Here is a 22128-nt window from a genome sequence, read left to right as displayed (position 1 = left end):
AAGTGGCTAATATAACAGTTGAAAAGGTTAGCTGAAAGTAGCTAGCAGATAATCAGTTGAAACAGTTTGCTAAAAGTGGCTAATGGATAAACAGTTGAAGTAGTTAGCTAATAGTAGCTAAAGGATGAACAGTTGAAATAGTTAGCTAAAAGCAGCTAATGAATAAACAGTTGAAACAGTTAGCTAAAGGATACTAATGGATGGACAGCTGAAATAGTCAGCTAAAAGTTGCTAATGGATAAACAGCTGAAATATTCAGCTAAAAGCAGCTAAGGAATAAACAGTCGAAACAATTAGCTAAAGGATACTAATGGATGAACAGTTGAAATAGTCAGCTAAAAGTTGCTAATGGATAAACAGCTGAAATATTCAGCTAAAAGCAGCTAGTGGATAATCAGTTGAAACAGTTAGCTAAAGGATACTAATGGACACAGTTGAAATATTCAACTATTTTTTAATTAGCTAAAAGTAGATAATGGATGAACAGTTGAAAAAGTTAGCTGAAAGTAGCTAGCGGATAATCAGTTGAAACAGTCTGCTAAAAGTGGCTAATGGATAAACAGTTGAAGTAGTTTGCTAATATGGATGAACAGTTGAAGTAGTTAGCTAAAAGTAGCTAAAGGATGAACAGTTGAAATAGTTAGCTAAAAGCAGCTAATAAACAGTTGAAACAGTTAGCTAAAGGATACTAATGGATGGACAGCTGAAAGAGTCAGCTAAAAGTTGCTAATGGATAAACAGCTGAAATATTCAGCTAAAAGCAGCAAGTGGATAATCAGTCGAAACAGTTAGCTAAAGGATACTACTGGACACAGCTGAAATAGTCAGCTATTTATTTAGTTAGCTAAAAGTAGATAATGGATACAGTTGAAAGTAGCTAATGGCTAAACAATTAAGTAGTTAACTAAAAGTAATGAACAAACTGCTAAAATAGTTAACCAAATTAAAAGATAAACAGTTAAATTGTTAGCTTAAAGTAAGTTTAACACATTAAACAATAAGCTACAAGTAATGGATGAACTGCTGAATAGTTAGCAAAAAGTAGCTGACGAAGAAACAGTTGAAAATGTTAGCTAAAAGTAGCTGATAGATGAACATTTTAAACAATAAACAGTAATAGTTTAACAGTAAGTAATGGATTTACAGCTGAAATAATTAACTAAAAGTAGCTAATGGATAAGGGGTTGAAATAGTTGGCTAAAAGTACTGGATAAACAGTTGAAACAGTTAGCCAGAAGTAGCTAATGGAAGAGTTGAAATAGTTGACTAAATTAATGGATAAACGGTTGAAATACTCAGCTAAAAGTAACGGATAAACTGCTGAAATAGTTAGCTAAAAGTAGTTGATAAACAGATGAAATAGGTAGCTAAAGTATTAACGGTTGACATGTTTAGCTGAAAGTAACTGATAAAAGTTTTTAACACACAGCTTCTGCCACTCTAGGTAGGCTACTAATTCAACTTGACAAAAAGGCCTAAATATTAACAATCAAATGGTATGTAGAAAAAACCCTGTAACATTATCCACATTTACAAGATCAATGTGCCAAAGTAGCCAAAAGTCATAAGTCTATAAGAATGGAACCCAGACGGTAGTGATTCTATAATAAATAGAAGCATTTATTTATGTACAGCAAATGTTTAAAGTTTACAACAAAGTCTAAAACAGTGACATTATTACCAAAAAACAGTAAAGAACCAATATTTACATTTATGAACATTATATTTACATGCTTAATCTGCACTGTTAGTTGGTGAATGTGAAATGACATTATGTACAGCTTGACTAGACACTTGTGTTTTCTTTCTAAAAGCCTCACAACAGTCATTAACCTAACTCAATACAACGTCTTTGTTAGGTGTTACCTCACCTGAAAGTAACACTGCAACATCCCTCAGACAATTAACTGTAAACAGGAAGACACACTGATTTTATACATATCCACTGAGTTCAATAACACCAACATGAACGTGAGCAAAACATGTAATTAAAAAGGCACACATTTGTCAGCGATACAAATAAAGGAGCTCAAAGCAACTTGTGTTTTTAAAACCATGATGGGGCACATGGTTCTTTTTCAGGAATGTGGGAGGCAAGTTTTGGTCCTGGGGGAGGATGTAAATATACAGGCCACGTGCCATGGTACAGAGAATTAGACATGGCCCCACTGGTCACATGTGGTTGCATCAAAGCCTCTCAGTCTTTGAGGAATGCACCAGTCCCCCCAAGAGGGGTGTAGGGGAGGAAAATTTAGGGGTGGCTCCCCAGTACTCAGACAGCCAATCACAAATCAAGAGAATGGAGCTGGATAAGGGTTCAGAGAAACTAAGGAACAAAAGACAGCTGCTGAAGAACCTTATGTTGTTACCATATGGTGATATGTGAAATCTGAAGGCTATTACAGAGCACAGTATAAATCAAGGCACAGTGAGTATTATTAGAGGTCAGCTACAGCAGTGTGTTTAGGACCTTTTGGGTCAGCCTGGTTTCACAAAAATAAGTGAAATGACAACAACCTCTTAAAGGTTTAGAGTGTAGGATTTAGGGGAATGTACTGGAAGAAATTGAATATAATAAGTGTATTTTCTTTAGTGCATACACACCTGAAAATAAGAGTCTTTGTGTTTTTGTTACCCTAGAGTGAGCTGTTTATATCTACATAGGGAGCGAGTCTTTGTGAGAGATTATATTAATAATAAGATATCGGATTTTGAGGAGGAGAACTCTACGGATAATTCGACTCCAGAAAAACCTCCTGAGCGATGTACACTGACGGTATTCTAATTGTAATCTGCAATCTTCAAAAACTGAAACGAAATTCCTGGTTAAACATCATCATGCAACCCTATATGTAGTGTAAAAAGCGAGAAAGTCAAACAAACATATGACTTTCAGCCAGGAGACTGCAGTTTGTGTCCTGTTTGAAACCCGAAGTTAACATTTACTTATCTTAACAATACGTACTTGTGTCACATGACATTACATGACATACTTACGCCTCATACTTAACAAATGTACAAATTTTAACCAAAAACACAATCTTTTTCTAAGTGTGACAAAGAGTTTTTCCCACTAAACCTAACCAAGTAGTTTTGTTCCTTCAACCTAATGAAACATTAATCACATGTATGTGTTTTTTTGTGCTTCACGACTGAGGCAATGACTGGTATTGAACTCATAACGACACACACATCATTAAGACTTATTGAGGTCACACTGGTTAAACTGGCACATGCAGAATTCCTGTCAGTATTACATTCAGCCACTGTACACTCAACTTTAAATCTGCTCTGGTGTTAGTGTTTGTCTTGGGATAAAAGTCAACAACAAAGAGAAATGTCGGTAGTAAGTACAGCGCTGGAGACATAAGGAGATTAGCTTACTTTAGCTTAGCTTAGCTTAGCATATATACTGGAAACAGGGCAAACAGCTAGCCTGGTTCTGTCCAAATGTAATTAAATCCACCAACAAGCATTTCTAAAGCTCACTTATTAGGTGAACATTATTTTTTGTTGTTGCTACATACAGAAAGTGAAGCTTAAAAGCAATGAGCATTAGCGCTAAGGTGAGCGCCTCCTGGCTCCAGCTTCATCACGATCAAAGAAATAGTATAACATAATGGGAAATATGCATCTTTGCTTTCCTGTCGAGAGTTAAATGAGATGATTAATACCACTGTCATATCTGATAAATATGTGGATGGAGCCAGCGGCTGGTTAGCTTAGCTTAGCTTAGCACAAAGAGTGGAAACAAGGGTTAGCTTGCCTAGGTCTGTCCAAATGTGATAAAATATGTCCACCGACATCTCTAAATCTCACAAATAATCAAACAAAACAAAAATAAAACACCTATCACAAAAGTGTGAGAACTACCAAATTCTCACAATGCTAGTTGTTTCCCCTGTTTCCAGTCTTTGAGCTAAGCATAGCGTAGCGTAGCATAGCGTCTGGAGATGGTGGTGGCCTTTTATTTACCGTACAGATTTGAAAGTGGCCAAAAAACAAAGCAAATAAGGTTTGATAATGTTCCACGAACAGACAAAAATTATATTTACAACACGTGTGTGAATTAAAACACGTTACAGCAGAGATACTCAACTTGCTTTGCTCTGGTGCCACGTTTGCAAAATGGCAGGAGGATTGCATTTTTAATGAACAAACAATAATTAATATATAAATAATTTTTCATTCATTAAATCATTACCTGTAACTGTCTGTATCCTGTCAAGGGTCGCAGGGGGGGCTGTCCCAACCTGCATGTCCTTGGACTGTGGAAGGAAGACAGAAGGGCCCCAGCCAGTGGGTTCAAGTCTGGAAACCTCCTGCTGTGAGGCGACAGTGCTAACCACTGTACCACCTTGCCACCTTAAATAATAATCATTATTATAATAATTATTAAAATGAGGGATCCTCCAGTTGCAATTGTTTTAAATGCACAAGCTCTATTTTGATGTTTTTTTGTGCACTCTGGCACCTTATTTTACATTAAAAGTACAAAAAAATCCCAGTGTGAATCAATTTGTTTTCTTCTCCAATTAAAAAACAGTCAGCGGGCCACCCAGCACCCTGTTGAGGGTCGCAAGTTGAGTTTCTCTGCGTTAGAGGGAATTCCTATTTATAAGTTGTATTAAATGAGCTCAGTTAAACTGATGCATGAAAAACGAGACATTATGAAGCCTCAACAACTTCTACATTTACATGCACAAAATATTCCTTTTTTTCACCCATTCCGAAAAATACAATATTCCTACTAAGCTGTGGCTAATAAAAATGAATATTCAATTCATTTTCCCATTAACATGCAGCCGTGCATACTCTGATTAATGTTCCCTAACATGTCCTGTACCACTTCAAACGCTGTTTACATGACCAGAATCAAATCCGGAAACTGTAATATACAAAATAAAAGTAGAATATTAGTGTGCATGTAAACATAGCAGCTATATCATCAGCATCACAGTTAGGATAGCGAGTTAACAAAAAAAAAAAAAAAAAAAAAAAAAGTTGGATTAAAGAATCCATCATCTGCTGATTTGGTAAGATCTGGTGAGAAATGGATTGTCAACTTGATGGAAAAAAAATGTGCAACCTGAAAATACGTCTGATCCTGGTTTTCCCACTGCAGAGCGCTTGTTCGTCTGTGAGGATATAGTGGTTCTGATATTGGCTTTGACTTCCATATCTTTGTGCTGTGTGAGGTAAATATACAAATGGATGTCCAAGGTAGCTTATCATCGAGGCTTTTCTTTCCACTCTGCGCAACGTGTCTCAGTTTTCTGTGAAGGCCGGGTTGTCTGCCTCTTCATCCAAGCTCACGATTTGTCTCTGATGGGACAGCAAATAAAAGGATGTCAGAGATAATATATACTGTGGCCTGTGTGTGCTGATCACAATAAAGTGTACTAAATTCAGGCCGAACTATAAGCTGTCAAACTAGACTCACTTTTGGGTAGGAGAAACCGTCAGGGCTGTGGCTCCTCCAAATGTGCACTTGGTCCTCTGTGGTTTTCTGATAAACAGGGTTGTCAAAGTGAATCGTGTTGGTGTTCTTCAGCCTGTAGTTCCTCCATAGCAGCACGCCACCAACAGCCACCAGACAGACAATCGCTACATGAGGCAGACATGGGGAGAGAGATGATGAGACATGATGCTTTTATTATTTCAGATAATTTCTATATTCTGTGAAGAAGCCGCCTTTGCAGCAGCTGCCACAGCGACTCACCCAGAGGTAGAGCAATATACAGGGCGATCGGGGTGGGCGAAGCAGCGTCGGGTATAGCAGCAAATTCATGTCGGATATCTGCAGAGAGGCAAACACATGAAGAGAAGTTAATGATACATGAAGCCGGCCTGCACTGTATATACATGTGTGTCAGAGCTGAGAGCAATGCACTCAAACAAAACAAACTTTGTCTGCCAGTTTGACCTTTAAGGGTTAGTTCCGATGTTTGACATAGGTTTGTGCGGGTACAGTGTATTGAATACAGCAGATGGAAGTCTGCACGCCCCCAGTTTGGAGAAGCAGTAGGAGTGGCAACGCAAAAGCTTAGCAGTCCACTGCGAATCCAAACTAACCCTTCTAAACGCCAGAGTCACACAATAAAACAAACAAAATAAGTGATTGAGGCAGCAGCAGACCAGCAGCTCCTGTGTTCAGCGACGTTAAATGGACTGCACTTGTATAGCACCTTTCTAGCCTTCTAACCCCTTAAAGCACTTTTACACTACGTCACATTCACCCATTCACACACTGGTGGTCGAGGCTACCACACAAGGTGCCACCTGCTACTCAGTAAGCATCCACATGCACTTCCACACCGATGGCGCAGCCATTGGAAGCAATTTGGGGTTCAGTATCTTGCCCAAGGATACTTTGACAAATGGACTGGAGGAACCAGAGATCAAAACGCCAATCTTCTGATTAGTGATGACCCGCTCTACCTCTGAGACATAGCTGCCCCAAGTTCAAGGACAACTTCGGCAATTTTTGACTTGGACCCCATTTCCTGATGTTAAGCGATAGCTGCAGCCAGCTGCCGCACAGCTGTATGTCCATTTAAAGTGGTCATGTTTGCCACAGACAAGCTCAGATTATTATTTTAAGTGTCTGAAGTGTCTCTTTACCTTCTGCTTGATTTTTGAAATCAGCTAAATAATCATCCGTTACTAGAATTGAGCCGAGTACCCGGATAAAAAAAGTAGCCAGTACAGATTATGTACTTTTTACGAGTCTCCATACTCGTGATAAACTCGTGTTCAATCTTTTAATCTTGTGATCAAAAAAAATCTGAAGCTCAATCCAGAGCTTGTTTTGTGAATAGCTTTCTAATAAATGATAAATAAAGCAATGTCTGATCAACCCTATCAATTCCATATCCATATCAAAGGCTCAAACAGCTTCTGGTTAGGTCCAACAAGTCACATCTCGTGAGACAGCAGTACATTGCTCAGCTTCTATGTTAGTACTCCAGCCTGCTTCTCCAAACTGGGGGCGTGTTGACCCCCATCTACTGAAGGTAACACACTGACTATGGATAAGCACCTCATTCAACCCCACTTCAAAAAATCTGAACTTTAATAATCGTAATAATGCCAAACACATTGATGGTACTTGCCTGATGAAGTGACTGGAGTCTCTGTGGTGGTCTGGAGAATTTTGGGGTTCACTGGACGGGGTGACGGGGTCTTTGGTTCAGGCGTGGTGGTCCTTACAGGAGGCTTGGTGGTGCGTGGCGCTGGCCTGGCCGCAGTGGTGGTGATTACAACGGGCACTGTGGTGGTGCGGACCTGGGGTGTAGGTGTGGTGTGGACCTGGGGTGTAGGTGTGGTGCTGGCTGGTACTGTTGGCCGAGGAGGGGGTGGGTTGGTAGCAGGGACTTGAGGCAGCACGGGAGCTGCAGGTGTTGGCACAGCTGGTGAAGAACAAAAACAGAGGGGGAAGGGTGAGAGCCAGAAATAGGACCGCTTGAACATTGCGAATAGTCATAGATCATTTTAAGATATTACACTACTACTGTATAATCTGTCTTTGATCCTTTACACACCAGGCACACATGTCCTCATATCCCTGGCTAACATCATGTTGTCTGGACAGACACAGGTGTATTTGGGGGGGTGTCTGCCCACTTGAGGAGCTGCCAGGCACAAGAATTCACAGCCGGATACCTGGCACCAGTCCCTTCCTGCAACGTAAAAAACAATGAAATTTGACTTTAGTTTAAGTGTTTAACATGTTTTCAAGCCATTATCAACATTATCATACAAATGCAACAGTTTGACTTAAGGACCTAAGCATGCAATACTATGGACATTTCTGGCTGCTGCTTTTAAATTATGCGATACTTTACCAAAGACATTACTGAGCATTGGAATAATAATACCAGTAAATGAATAGGATCAAAACTTAAAATTTATTGCAGGTGTTACGTAGCTGCTATGTAGCTGTGGTCAGGGAGGAACCTCTGTCAAACTGGCAGTGAATGAAAACATTTGGCCAGCGTTCAGTATTTAATAAAAAGGACAAACATAATCTGATGCAAACAAAGAACCTGGGTCAACAGGCGTCTGATTTCTGAATCAGTCTGGGGCAGCGGCGTCTCTTACCAGTGGGTTGTTTGAGGTTATGGTACAGAATAATGTCTTCTGGCGATGACAAGTGCTCTGCCAGTGGTGTGATGTCACCACCCGTCAGCCTGTTTGCACTGAGGATTGCACTGTTACTGACATCCGTCCAGAACACTTTTTCCTAGAAGCACAAAAAACAACCAGGCTTAGTATTTCAGAGACTGAGCACTGAGTCACAGCGGTGAGAAATACTACTGTTTACACGTGTGGTGAGGAGGCATGTTGTATCTGACAGTCGGCTCTGGGTTGATGTGTAACAGAGCTTATCAGGAGGGAAACGTGTACCTCAAACACAGTGAGGCCAAGCGGGTGAGCCAGCCTGTGCTCGTCAATGATGAGGGTGCGTCGACCACCGCCCTGCACGTCGATACTGGAAAGGGTGTGCAGCTTGGAGTCCACCCAATAGAGCCGCTGGTTCAGCAGGTCTGGGAAGGAAGCAGATGAGAGAGGGGGGTCAACAGGTCTGACCACTAGCATTCACTGGATAGATAAAAAATGACACCATGAAACCAGAGACATGAATGTTAGAGTTTACCGAGTGTGATTCCATTGGGCCACTCAATGTTGTCGGTGACCAGAGCGCTGCGGTCGACTCCGTTAAAACCTCCCTTCTCAATTTTAGCGGGAGTCCCCCAGTCAGTCCAGTACATGAAGCTGGGAGGACAGAGATGTGTCAATAAAACATTGAAATCAATACCTTCCTTTAGACAAGTCAAGTTGTTTAAATCACACTCTATAGGACTTTGCAAAGTCTGGGGATCTTGCAGAGCCACGATTTTCAAGACTACAACTAGATTCCTTTTGAGATTATTTCCCATCCTGCTTCTGGTGGAAAATATTACACCAAACTCCCTTTAAGAAATATGGAATTTTAAAAATTCCTTGCATATCCGCAAAAACACGTAACTCAAGACACACAAGATAAAAGGCATCAAATGTTGACAGTATTTTTGTCAATTCGGCATCAATATAATCCATGAAGATTAACTGTATTTCCATACAAGCTTTATATTTTAGATTTTATCCCTACTGCCCTGCGTAGGTTAGCTGTGCTGTTTAAGTAGGACAACAGAGTGGAAATGAGAGATGAACTGTTTAAAAAATTAAGATTTCTCACTAAAATAAGTGCTGGATAGAGCTTGAACGCTTCACAATGTAAATCAATGCATCCACCTGCTTAGAGGCAACGATAACTAGCTGCTAACTGCTAATAGCTGACTTAACGAGCTCTCCTCCTGCCAATTTCATTTCTCTGCACATCCACTCCTCTCAGTAGTGTAGTGGTAGTTCAGTGGGCACCAGAGAGCTTTTGTCATTTTCACATGGTAAAGATACAGCGTAATTCAGGGTTCACGTGCTGTCGGGTAACTCGCCTTAGTCTCAAACTAACAAAAGCACAGTGATTCTTATTTTCAGGTGATTATACACAAAGAAAACATACTTATCTTAATATATCTGTTTATTTATCCTGAGTAAATTTCACAATATTTAACAACGTTGGCGCATATTTCCCTCCTATCGTGCAGCTTTAATGGAGAGTGTATGAAGATTTTCTGCATCACTGTACTTGTACTAGTATTGTTAGACTTACTTGCTGTGGGGGTCCACCACAATAGCGCGGGGTTTAGACAAGTCTTGGTGGAAGAGAGTTTTGCGCCGGCTACCGTCAGCGGTTACCACGGAGATGGTGCTGCGAATGCTGTCAGTCCAGTACAGGTTACCATGGATCCAGTCAAAAGCGATGCCTTCAGGAGCATCGATGCCACTGCCAATCACTACGCTGTGATGAGTGGGGTCATCGGCCGAGTCCATCTGAGCTCTGGGATGAAAGCGAAGAGTCAAGCAGGAGTAAAAGAAACAAAAACACTGCTTTGATTCTGATTTCATTCTCGCTCACCTGTAAATCTTCTTCTGGGAAATGTCGGACCAGTAGATCTCTTTGGCGGCCATGTTCATGTCAAGAGCCACAACGTTCTTCAGGCGGGGGATCACTCTGGTGTACTCACTTTTGTCCAACGTCATCTTTCTGACCTCATGACGGTTGGTGAAGAAAAGGTAGGCTATCGTACCTGAAAAACCAGAGTTTGTAGGTTATTTATTTTTTATAAGTAAATTTTTTATGAATGTTTGTTTATTGTCAAACTGAAATTTGAATTATTTATTTTTCTAAGCAGTTATACAGTACAGGCCAAAAGTTTGGACACACCTTCTCATTCAATGCGTTTTCTTTATTTTCATGACTATTTACATTGTAGATTCTCACTGAAGGCATCAAAACTATGAATGAACACATGTGGAGTTATGTACTTAACAAAAAAAGGTGAAATAACTGAAAACATGTTTTATATTCTAGTTTCTTCAAAATAGCCACCCTTTGCTCTGATTACTGCTTTGCACACTCTTGGCATTCTCTCCATGAGCTTCAAGAGGTAGTCGCCTGAAATGGTTTCCACTTCACAGGTGTGCCTTATCAGGGTTAATTAGTGGAATTTCTTGCTTTATCAATGGGGTTGGGACCATCAGTTGTGTTGTGCAGAAGTCAGGTTAATACACAGCCGACAGCCCTATTGGACAACTGTTAAAATTCATATTATGGCAAGAACCAATCAGCTAACTAAAGAAAAACGAGTGGCCATCATTACTTTAAGAAATGAAGGTCAGTCAGTCCGGAAAATTGCAAAAACTTTAAATGTGTCCCCAAGTGGAGTCGCAAAAACCATCAAGCTCTACAACGAAACTGGCACACATGAGGACCGACCCAGGAAAGGAAGACCAAGAGTCACCTCTGCTTCTGAGGATAAGTTCATCTGAGTCACCAGCCTCAGAAATGGCAAGTTAACAGCAGCTCAGATCAGAGACCAGATGAGTGCCACACAGAGTTCTAGCAGCAGACCCATCTCTAGAACAACTGTTAAGAGGAGACTGCGCCAATCAGGCCTTCATGGTCAAATAGCTGCTAGGAAACCACTGCTAAGGAGAGGCAACAAGCAGAAGAGATTTGTTTGGGCCAAGAAACACAAGGAATGGACATTAGACCAGTGGAAATCTGTGCTTTGGTCTGATGAGTCCAAATTTGAGATCTTTGGTTCCAACCGCCGTGTCTTTGTGAGACGCAGAAAAGGTGAACGGATGGATTCCACATGCCTGGTTCCCACTGTGAAGCATGGAGGAGGAGGTGTGATGGTGTGGGGGTGTTTTGCTGGTGACACTGTTAGGGATTTATTCAAAATTGAAGGCACACTGAACCAGCATGGCTACCACAGCATCCTGCAGCGACATGCCATCCCATCCGGTTTGCGTTTAGTTGGACGATCATTTATTTTTCAACAGGACAATGACCCCAAACACACCTCCAGGCTGTGTAAGGGCTATTTGACCAAGAAGGAGAGTGATGGAGTGCTGCGGCAGATGACCTGGCCTCCACAGTCACCGGACCTGAACCCAATTGAGATGGTTTGGGGTGAGCTGGACTGCAGAGTGAAGGCAAAGGGGCCAACAAGTGCTAAACACCTCTGGGAACTCCTTCAAGACCGTTGGAAAACCATTTCAGGTGACTACCTCTTGAAGCTCATGGAGAGAATGCCAAGAGTGTGCAAAGCAGTAATCAGAGCAAAGGGTGGCTATTTTGAAGAAACTAGAATATAAAACATGTTTTCAGTTATTTCACCTTTTTTTGTTAAGTACATAACTCCACATGTGTTCATTCATAGTTTTGATGCCTTCAGTGAGAATCTACAATGTAAATAGTCATGAAAATAAAGAAAACACATTGAATGAGAAGGTGTGTCCAAACTTTTGGCCTGTACTGTATATCCTCATATAATTTTCACTTGTGTACTTGTTCGGACAAAAATTGTGATAACCAAGAGAAGTAATTTAAGTTTAATTTATCTTCCTGCTGTGAAAGTGAAAAATGTGAACTAAACTACATGCTGGTTTCTCCCACAAGTCCAATGTTGTAATTGGACAGATGTCTTAATTTCTCTAACCCTATCAAAGGAAACTGTCTTCTATCAACATTTGCAGGCTTTACAGGTCTGTGGCATGTAGTCCAGTCCAGTCGCCAGAAGAGAATGTTGGCATTGTACACTTCTGCAAACCATGAGTTTGTTAGAGTGGTACGTTTCATACGTATCATATCAACATTTCTAAACTGACGTAGTATATGAGCTGACTTTGTCACTGTGAGGTGGAGGGGATGGTGGATGGCATGTCACCTAGGCAAAATGCCAGTCAAGCTGCAGACCACTGTTTGAGGCCAACAAACAACAAAACAGGTTGTTTTTTCTCTGAGACATCGCTGCATTTCTAAAAAGGAATGTGCCAACCAAACTTGGTATTTGTAAGGCCAAAAAACAAGATGACATTGCCTGACCATAACCAATATTTCTTCTAACGAATTAGCACCCAATTAATTAGTGCCCCTACCTGTAAGGTTAGGTTTGGGGAAAAAATTACGGTTGGATGTTGTCACGTTACATACCTAACGTAACATGATGATGTACACAGTTCACACACACAGTTCTGAACACTGGTCTCCTGGGGGAAAGTCCTGTGTTTGTTTGACCATCTACCAGCACAACTTACCTCCCAACACGGATGTTCGCTTTTACCTTACTACTTCCTTCTTTATTCCCATTAGCATACTGGTCACATGAGTGCAGCCTGCGGGATTACGTGGGTTATATACGAATTCTGGTACCAGTGCATGAGAACATCCTGCCATAACCATGTGGTTTGTGTGCCTAAAACTAACCCCGGCGTAAACAAACATTAAGTCTCAACATATCCGCTACATAATAACATACAAATACAAAACATATTTATGGTTTGCACAAACATACAATGCCAACAATTATTCTGGCAATTGGGATATCCAACTAGCAGTGCACCATGGAAGCTGACGGCTTGGCTTCTAACAATGCCAACTCTCAAATGTCTGTTAACTGTTATGAAACACCCAATCTGTGGCCTGAAACCATGTGTACTGTTTCCACAAGTATGTCCATAAACAGATCTATCTTCTTTTGAAAAATGATTCAAAACAGTTGCAACAAAATGTGAAGAATTTAAATTTCAGTAACAGCCTCAACCAGACTGATCCACACTAGTAGGGTTTAATGAGGGAGTTACATTCATTATCTATATAAACATAAAATGATTCATGTTCATGTATCTGTATCTGTGTCTGTTGCATAATAAATCAGGAGACACTGTGGAAAGAACACAGAGAGCTGGTGTTTACCGATGGCCTTGCAGGCTTTGGTTGCCGGGTCGACTTGGTAACCCTCCTCACACTGGCATTTGTAACTGCCCATCTGGTTGATGCAGATCTGGCTGCAGGTGTCGGGGTTGGCACACTCGTCGATATCTGATACAAAGAAGAGGGCAAAAAAAGAAATTAAACATGACTGTGATGAAACAGGATGCTGAGTCATCGTGTTCATAGGAATTACGGGAACCTTTTGAATCTGGCAACATAAGCGGTGACATGGCAGAGGTTGCATCAGAGTAAACAGATTGCACCATCATTTGTTAATCTGACTGAAGCGTGAGAAGCTGTTACCTTCACAGCGCTTCGTGTCAACCAAGCGATACCCAGTAGGACACAGGCACTCGTAGCCGATCCTCAGGTCTTTGCAGATATGAGAGCAGCCGCCGTTGTTGTACAGACACTCGTTGGAGCCTGCAGGGGGAAGAAGGAGAGGTTCACCATCTTTCTTTTTCTGAGGACGTGCAGCATTCTCTGGCTGCAGACACCCTCATTAGATACACAACAGTGGTAATTAAAGCAGACAGTTATGGATGAGAGGCTTCTGTACTCACCACACTGCCTCAGAGGCTCATCCGACCAATCCCTGCAATCACGCTTCCTGTCACACACCTTCTCCATGCTGATGCACTCCCCACTTCGGCATTTGAATCTAGTTGGGGGCTCGCAGTGGGTCGCTGTGGAAAAGAGATTCAGTTAAGCCTGGATTTGGGCGTTCCGGCCCTGACTTTGTTTTGTTTCGTCCTTCGCTGTGCGTCGTACCACACTGGAAGCATTTCAGAAGCAAAGCACCCGATCTTGTAGGCTTGCTGATTTGTTGTTTGGTCGTTTTGCCTTGATAATTGTGCTTCTACCATGAGTCTACAGGCTATGTACTTCGTTTTTTGTCTGTTTTAAATGCTTTTATCATTGTTATTTCCTACTTTGTTGTCCTGTGGCCTACAGACAGATGTAATGCCTTTTAAAGTCCACTTATTTCCCTTTAATCTTGCTGCTGTGATTTGTAGCAGTATAACAGTTTCCCATGAAGACTGGTTTTTGTTTGGTAATTTTGCACGTGGGGGTGTTTATCAAACTTCAGGTTGTTTATCAGGGACTTCCTCTCAACTGAAGCTGCCAAGATATGCTTCTTCTCAATGGTCGTCTCCCAAATCACATACTGTCTGATAAGTTGGTCACTCCAAAGCAATGAAACCACTGAATCATCACATAAACAAGCACTAAAAACATTAGACAAGAGTCCAGTTATGAGTGATATGGATCAAAGATTTAAAATAAATTCATCTTAATAACATATTCATATCTATATTTGCATTTATATGTATATTTACAGGGTTTTATTTTGAAATTTGACCGGACTCTACCGTTCAACTTCCTACCTGGCTTGATTTGCTCTGTGTAACTGCATCACAACTCAGTCAAAACTACACTACACGTGCATTTTTGCGGCTTCGATGCCACACCGAAGTCGCACCTGAATCCAGGGGTTATAGACACAGGTATTTATCTGTAAGCAACCACGACAAGAAGGGTAGTGCAGGAGAAACATACCGTTGACGCAGCCAATTTCATCACTCATGTCCCTGCAGTTGTACTGATGGTTGCACTGGAGGCTGCCGTGGATGCAGGTGCCATCACCGCACTCAAACTCATCAGGACGGCAGGTGGTGCGAGCTGGAAGGATGCAACAGGTAAATTTGAGTACAAGAGATGACGACATGTGATCAAGAGAAAAAGAAGAACTCTGTAATCAGTACTCACCACAGTTGGCTTCGTCCGACCGATCATGGCAGTCAGCTCCTCCGTCACACTTCCAGCTGCCGTGGATGCACTCTCCACTGCCGCAGTGGAACTCCAGTGACGAGCACTGATGAGTGGGAGCAGTGTTGGGCGCCTTCGTACCACAGTTCTGGGGCCACTCGTCCGAGCCGTCTGCGCAGTCAGTGTCGCCGTCGCAGGCCCACAGGCGGGGGACACAAACGGTGTTGTTGCACTGGAAGGACGTGGGGCTGCAGGTGACACGTGGGCAGGAGGCCTCGTCGCTGCCGTCATCACAGTCCGCCTCGTCGTCACACACGAAGGAAGACGACACGCACTGGCCGTTTCTGCAGTGGAACTCGGTGTTTGTGCACTGCCTTGGTGCTAAAAGAGAGGAGGCGGAGAGTGATGAAAACCAGGGACACTTCAGAGCAGGGAAGAAGAACAAGAGAAGGAAGCTGAAAGCAATGTAAGAAGATAAATCACTTATGATTTAGGAAACAGTCAGACAGATGTGTGGGCCTGTCGCAGCCTGTCAGCTCACCACAGCTGTCTTCATCAGCTCCGTTCTCACAGTCAGCTTTTCCATCACAGCGCCAGGTGCTTGGTATACACTGGTTAAGGCGGTCCGCGCAGCTGAACTCTGTCGGTCTGCACGTTTTGGACACTGGAAGTGAAGAACACAGACAACTGTAACTGAGACTACACAATCATCACACTGAGGGATTGTGGGATTGACAAAGCAAAGCAAGAACAAGTCTATTCTCATGTTGACTGCCACGTGATACTCACTGCAGGTACCAGGAAGTTCATCAGTGCCGTCTCCGCAGTCGTCCGTGCCGTCACACACCCATCGTGCCGTGATACATTTCCCATTCCCACACTGGAACTGCCTGGCTCCACATGTTGTCAATGCATCTACGACAGACAGATATAAACACACAGTTCAGCTAAAAGGGCCGATGTTTTAGTTATCATCTATCAGCGGCCGATACAGGAAGACTCTGTAAACACAGACGTGGCTGCAGATGAAAAGAGGCCACATGGAATAATATCTCTGCAGAGCTCTATTAAACAATGTTACAGGCACGCTAGAGGAGGACAAGAACTGTACTGACTATCACAACAGTTAACACAAATTCAACCATCCATCCGTTTTCGTCCACTTATCCAGGGCCGGGGTTACAGAAGCAGCGGGCCAAGCAAAGCACTCCAGATGTTCCTCTCCCCAGCAATGCTGTCCAGCTCCTCCTGGAGGACCCAAAGGTGTTCCAAGGCCAGATGAGATATATAATCCCTCCAGCGTGTCCTGCGTCTGCTCCAGGGCCTCCTACCTACCTCCTACAACTAATCCTGTTGAATCCTGCACTTTTTACTTAAATCGCTGCAAAATTTCTGCAACTTTGACCAGTCACTGTAGTTTCCTGTGAGTTCCACCAATCACAGCAGTCACCCGCAACCTCACCAAACTTACTTCCTTGTCTCTGGTTGTGGAGTTACAGACATGCGCAACATGAAAGTCTCAAATTTACCGACAAAAATTACTGCTAAAGACCGCGCAAGGTAAGTCCCTGATGTTCTGCGTGAAAGCGAAGGCAAACTGTTTTGCACCATGTGCACAAACGGCATCGACTGACCAACACTTGTCTACCACAAACACACCCAGAGAATGTCTGAAACACTTCGACAACAGATACGACAAATCACCACGACAGAGGCTGTTGAATCCAGATCTGTTGCACATGCTGAAAGAATCGAGGTGAGTTAGATTAAATATACGGGGTCAAAAACTCAGAACAAGCTGCCTTCAATTTTTAATTAGTTATATAAAAACAAAATGGCAGCTACGTTTGCAATTTTCACTTGGATCCACAATTTCATTGCAAAAAAACGCCCCAAAACATCGAAACATGAATCGTAATTCTTTAGAAATGCTGCTGTGAAATTATGCATTTTAGGCGTGGAAGGACAGTGAGGTGGGCTCTCTTACGCCTTGAGGCTTTCCTCATATGCACGTGGAAGAGCAGAGGGGCCCCAGAACAGAGCCATGCCGCCAAATACAGTATAATACTGTGAATGGAAATAAAGTTTTCTTTGACTGAAGTGTTTGTGACTGAAATAATAATTCTGTAATACTGTGAAACTGCGGCATTTTCCACCGTTGCAACCCTAGTCCCTACAAACCTTCATGGTAATCCATCCAGTAACTGTTCAGGCATTTCAGTCAGGACAAAGCAGTGGACCAACTAACGGACAGACTGACAATGGTGGGCGCAAAAACATTTTATTTATTTTTATTTTTTTAAGAGCAGATAGAGCAATGCCTCGTGTGACAAGACAAATGTAATCTAAAAAACTTTCATTTGCTGGAGAAGTTGTTACTCGGGTGCATTTCTGGGTTCATTATATGGGCGGGGCCGCGTCTTCACTGATGTCAAAGATGGTAATAAATATGCCGCCAGAGGAGATAGAGGCTTGGAGTTACAGTTTACACTCAGGCATTATACACACACATATGTGCCTGTTGGGACTTGTTTAACTAGGGCGGATAAATGGTTAAACATGAGTCAAACTGGGACACTTACTGTATGTGCGCCTGCCTTTATCAGCCTTTATCAGGGAGCTGCTGCTGATACGGCACATTCATAACACACAATAGAAATCTCATTTCTGCCGGCAGGATCATTTGGAATGAGTTTAAAGACACGGCGGCGGCGCCCTCCCCGCCCCCCACCTTTAATGGACCCAATGAAGCCACTGAACCAGACGGAGCAATTAGACCGTACATCAGAGAGGCAGCACTACATGAAACAGCACTGGAGGCCATTCCTCCCTCTGGCCCGGGGGCTCAAAACCCTGGATGGCCACCTGTTTCTTAAATGGGGCAGAGGGAGGTGTTTAGTGTCAATCAAAGCCTGATACAGTAAGAGCTTTCTACAAGAAAATACAGTCTCATGAAGTATTTACATTTTCATAAGTTTGTGTTCTTTAAGAATGGATGAGGGAAAGACAAACCGTAAATTATGCATTGCTGTGAATGTCTGACAGCTCAGTAAATCATAACAGCTTCCTGGTGAGGTCAAACACCTGGTGCCATCGGTCACAGCTGATGCTTTACTTAAACAAAGAGAGACTTTATGTCTTCTGCAGATTTTGCCACTGTAGTAGTGCTCTGTATCGGTGGTTCCCAACTGGTGGATTGTGGTTCAAAAGTAGGTCACTGGTCCACTCTGAATGGACCGCAAGTGACTCACAATCGTATCAAGCTAGTAAAGCAGACTATTTTTAAGTACTGGGAATTTCTAGCTCAGAGCTTTTATTTTGAAATGCTGTTTCACGATGTAAAGTTAGCGACTACCTGACAGTTACATGACAGTGACAGCAAACTAGCTTGACGGCATGGCCAAACGCAAGTATGATGGTGATGGTGAAACTGTGTGGACCTTGAGCTCATGAAGAGAGAGAAATCTGGACCCCGTGTCTGGACCAGTTGATGTAGCAGATACGTTGAAACTTTACGTATCAACAACGCAGTGGTTAACGTGTGGTTAAGTTCATGCAAAAAGCACTTGGTTATGGTGAGGAACAGATCAGTCAATAATGTGAAATCAGACTTTCAGCCTGTCTATCTTTTATATTTTGCCCCTTGTTGCTTCTTTTATGATATTGGCATGACATTAGCAGGTACTGCTAATTGCTACGAATTGTCTGTGAGTTGCATCTGTTTACGTAAATGCCATCAACAACTGATGACATATCAGGGTCTTGAAGGGTTGTCGGAAAGACTTCAACCACTACTTGGGATGCACGGTAATATCTGTAAGTCATTGATATCGGCCAATATTGGCTTTAAAGGGAACTATCAGAATCCGCCAACATGCTTTTTCTTACTTTGCTCGATGAATCAATCTTGGATACATTGAGAAGTATTGTATTTCATGTCATGCACAATATGATGCTAATTATACTACAGAAGAGACTTGATGATCACTAACATTAGGTGAGGAAAAAAAGTGGATATATTGGTATTGGTCATCGGCCAAATAAGTTATGAGTCGGCATATCGGCAAAAAAAATCCAATATTGTGCATCCCTAGTAAAAACCTCCTGAATGTCTGGATCTGGAAGCTATCAGAGAAAAAAGGTGAGCACACAGCTGAGCTTGGCTAACTCATCTGAGACAAGCCGCACAGCATCCGAGAAATACTTATTTGTTACTGCTTTATTCAGTGTTTTTACCGATTTGAATCATCAATGTTTTCGTTTTAGAGAGGAAGAGACATCTGTGGATAATTCGGCTCCTGGTAGAAACCTCCTGAACATCTGGATCTTAAGTTATCACAGAAAAAAGTGAGCACACATTAGCAGGTACTGCTAATCACTAGGAATCGCAATCGTCCATGTTTTACTATCTCCATCAAACAAATGGCAAATGTCACTGTGAATTGCATCTGTTTACGCAAATGCCATCAACAACTAATGACATATCAGGGTCTCGAAGGGTTGTCCCATTTCATAGCTGAAGATTTCAACCGCTACCTCTTGTATCTCTGTCCTGAGGGGCAAGGTGGTGCTCGAAAACTAAGGGTAGGTGTAAAAATACTGGGATCAGGCCCACATGTTTGCATTCATTCAGGTGTAGCGGCTGTTAAGCAAATCTACTACCGACTGTTAACCCAATCATATCTTTATGACTTCATGTGAAAGGGTGTGCATCGCTGACCTTGCCATAAAGATAATAATCAGTTTCATGTTGACAGACTTGGTCTTATCAGAGGGATATCCTTGTGGAAAACACAGACCAAAAAAACACTCAAATGTTCCGACTTTAAAGATTTCAAACTTTCCTTTTTCCCTGAATGGTGGAAGTTTTCACTTAACTTCATATTCCCTGAACACAACGACACGTCACCCCAAAGTTCACGCTGGTTATTTACTCAATGGGCTCAGTTGAGTTCAGTCCTTGAACTGGACTAAATGGCAGCGTTATTGATTGAGCACAGATCCATGCCGGGGAAACAACAACCGTGCTCATGTTTGTTGCCCAATTCTGACGCCTGGGTGTGTTTAATTGATCGGCCCTTAAGCGAGGACTAAATATCTAAGAACAATATCTCCTATCAGGTGGTCAGAAAGTCGAACCCAAAGAGAGATTAAAAACTTTAAGGGCTCACTTTGAGATCACGAGTCTCTCCTCAGATTAACTCTCTGGTCCAACACGTGTGGGAGGCAACCATTTCACAACATGGGGGGACGGGACACGTTTCAATACTACACATGTCTCTGGGACTGGTGTGGAAATGCAGATGGATGACAACCAGTTCCAACATGTTTCACCACACAGACACACCATTTCCCAGAACTCTGGGAACAGGTCTGACGGTGACTTCACCCCAACCAAAACTCAAGAAAGGAATGCTGGCTGGAGACAATGTGTGTGTTTGTATTGGCGGGTGAGTCAGAGGGGTTCATCGCCACAATGTGGGGCGTTTCAGGTAAAACATGATGGGGGATAAAGGGACTCTTGCAAACAGGCTGGATGTTGCATCATGTAGGGTGAATACATTAATGCTGGTGAAACCCCCCAATGCAGCCCCCTGTATAGATTTTTTCCCCCCACAGTTATTTAAATGCAAGTGGCGCCAACTCTCACATTATGAATGGCAAAAACCGGCTTTTCAGAAACCCTGCTTGACATCTTTGCACAGACTGTATTCACACTGCTCAAAGCTCATTGGCTGCAGGAGCTGAGCGCCACTGAATGAAAAGCACAAAACATGCAGCTAATTCAAAAGCGGCACGGATAAAAAAAAATATATACAAAATGTGCAACTTTAAGCTATTAAAAAATGCATATTGAGTGATGGATGCAGGGTGAAATTATGGGATGTTATGAGGCTGCATCAGGGTGAAACTCTCATTGTGGCAGCGGAGAGATTTGACCTACATTCTGCGAATAATTGCGCCCTCCCCCCATCACCTTGCATCCGGCGCTGTCAGAGGAGTGGGCAATTTAAACCCACACACACTGAACGCTGACTGAAAATCATATTTATAACGTTATGTTAACATATATTTGAATCAAACAACATCAAAGTGAAGCTCGGGAGTGTTTTTACCTTTCTTTAACACAGCTGCCAGCTCACAGATGGAGCTAATTAACGATTTAATTAGGACAAATGGAGTGAACTTACTTGTCTGCAGGATGGAGCAGAGGAGAAACAACAATGACGCAAAGCGCGACCGTCCCATGATTTTCAGCCGCACTGGGAGATGCATGCACACTGGAGCCTGCTGTGATGATGATGATGGTAATGATGGTGATGATGATAATGGGAGCTGGTGTTATGAGGCTGTCAGTAACGTGGCTGCTGTTTGACACCAGTACAATGAAGGCTGTCCTGTTGGAGATGCTCCTGAGGAGGGATGCCCCGCACACTGTACTGTTTGACAACAACATCAGACCCATTTCAATGTGGTCCAGCGGTGGGTGGTGCCCAGAGGGGCCCGAGAGGGGGAAGGCGGGATCTGGAGTGGTGTGATTTCTGAGGCAAACAGCCTCAACAATTGGGGGCGGAGCTCAGTGTGGAGATGGATCCACGATGAGGTTAACCCTTTCAGAGAGGCACTGGAGACGCGCACAGACGCTCAGACTGTGTTTGGGTCCACGTGTTCAGTTTACTTCTCCAGAGGTCAACACTAACCTCACCAAGACATGGTTAACAGGGGCGTAGACAGAGGTCTGGGAGACCAGGATGAGAGTTAGTCAGGGGCACCACAAGGAGAATTAAGGTCAAGGTTGGGGGGGAGGGGTGATTGAGAATCAAAACAAAAATATTCTGAGAAACGAAAGTGAAGGTCATCTAATTTGGCACACATTTATCAGTAATAGCTTTTTTATTATATGTTTTCTTTTGCAAGTAAAACATTAAATGTACAGTGATATTTATTGACTATTTTTTATCTCAAAGTGC

The 22128-nt window shown here is 42.5% G+C and overlaps 1 protein-coding gene across 1 annotated transcript; it reads right to left on the bottom strand.

Moving 5' to 3' along the window:
* Window positions 1–1599: 1599 nt before the first annotated feature.
* ldlra (low density lipoprotein receptor a) lies at window positions 1600–21610 on the bottom strand. The gene is made up of 18 exons (XM_033645520.2): window positions 21349–21610; window positions 15947–16072; window positions 15699–15821; window positions 15158–15538; window positions 14948–15070; window positions 13951–14073; window positions 13691–13810; window positions 13370–13495; window positions 10022–10193; window positions 9716–9943; window positions 8660–8778; window positions 8410–8549; window positions 8104–8245; window positions 7545–7682; window positions 7116–7412; window positions 5723–5800; window positions 5444–5607; window positions 1600–5325 (listed from the first exon to the last, which is right to left on the bottom strand). Exons 1-18 carry the CDS (start codon window positions 21431–21433, stop codon window positions 5269–5271), a joined length of 2742 nt encoding a protein of 913 aa, XP_033501411.1. The 5' UTR covers window positions 21434–21610; the 3' UTR covers window positions 1600–5268.
* Between the last annotated feature and the right edge of the window lie 518 nt (window positions 21611–22128).

This window comes from Epinephelus lanceolatus, chromosome 18 (assembly GCF_041903045.1).
Source record: "Epinephelus lanceolatus isolate andai-2023 chromosome 18, ASM4190304v1, whole genome shotgun sequence".
Lineage (NCBI taxonomy): Eukaryota > Metazoa > Chordata > Actinopteri > Perciformes > Serranidae > Epinephelus > Epinephelus lanceolatus.
Note: the sequence above shows the minus strand (reverse complement) of the source record. Positions and strands in the feature narration are given on the sequence as shown.

Coding starts and splice junctions, on each gene's coding strand:
- ldlra (XM_033645520.2), bottom strand. CDS start 21,433: ATGCATCTCCCAGTGCGGCTGAAAATCATGGGACGGTCGCGCTTTGCG. Junction 8,779..9,715: donor GTGGTGGACCCCCACAGCAA/GTAAGTCTAACA, acceptor CTGTCCTCCCAG/CTTCATGTACTGGACTGACT. Junction 7,413..7,544: donor TATGAGGACATGTGTGCCTG/GTGTGTAAAGGA, acceptor GTTCTTCACCAG/CTGTGCCAACACCTGCAGCT.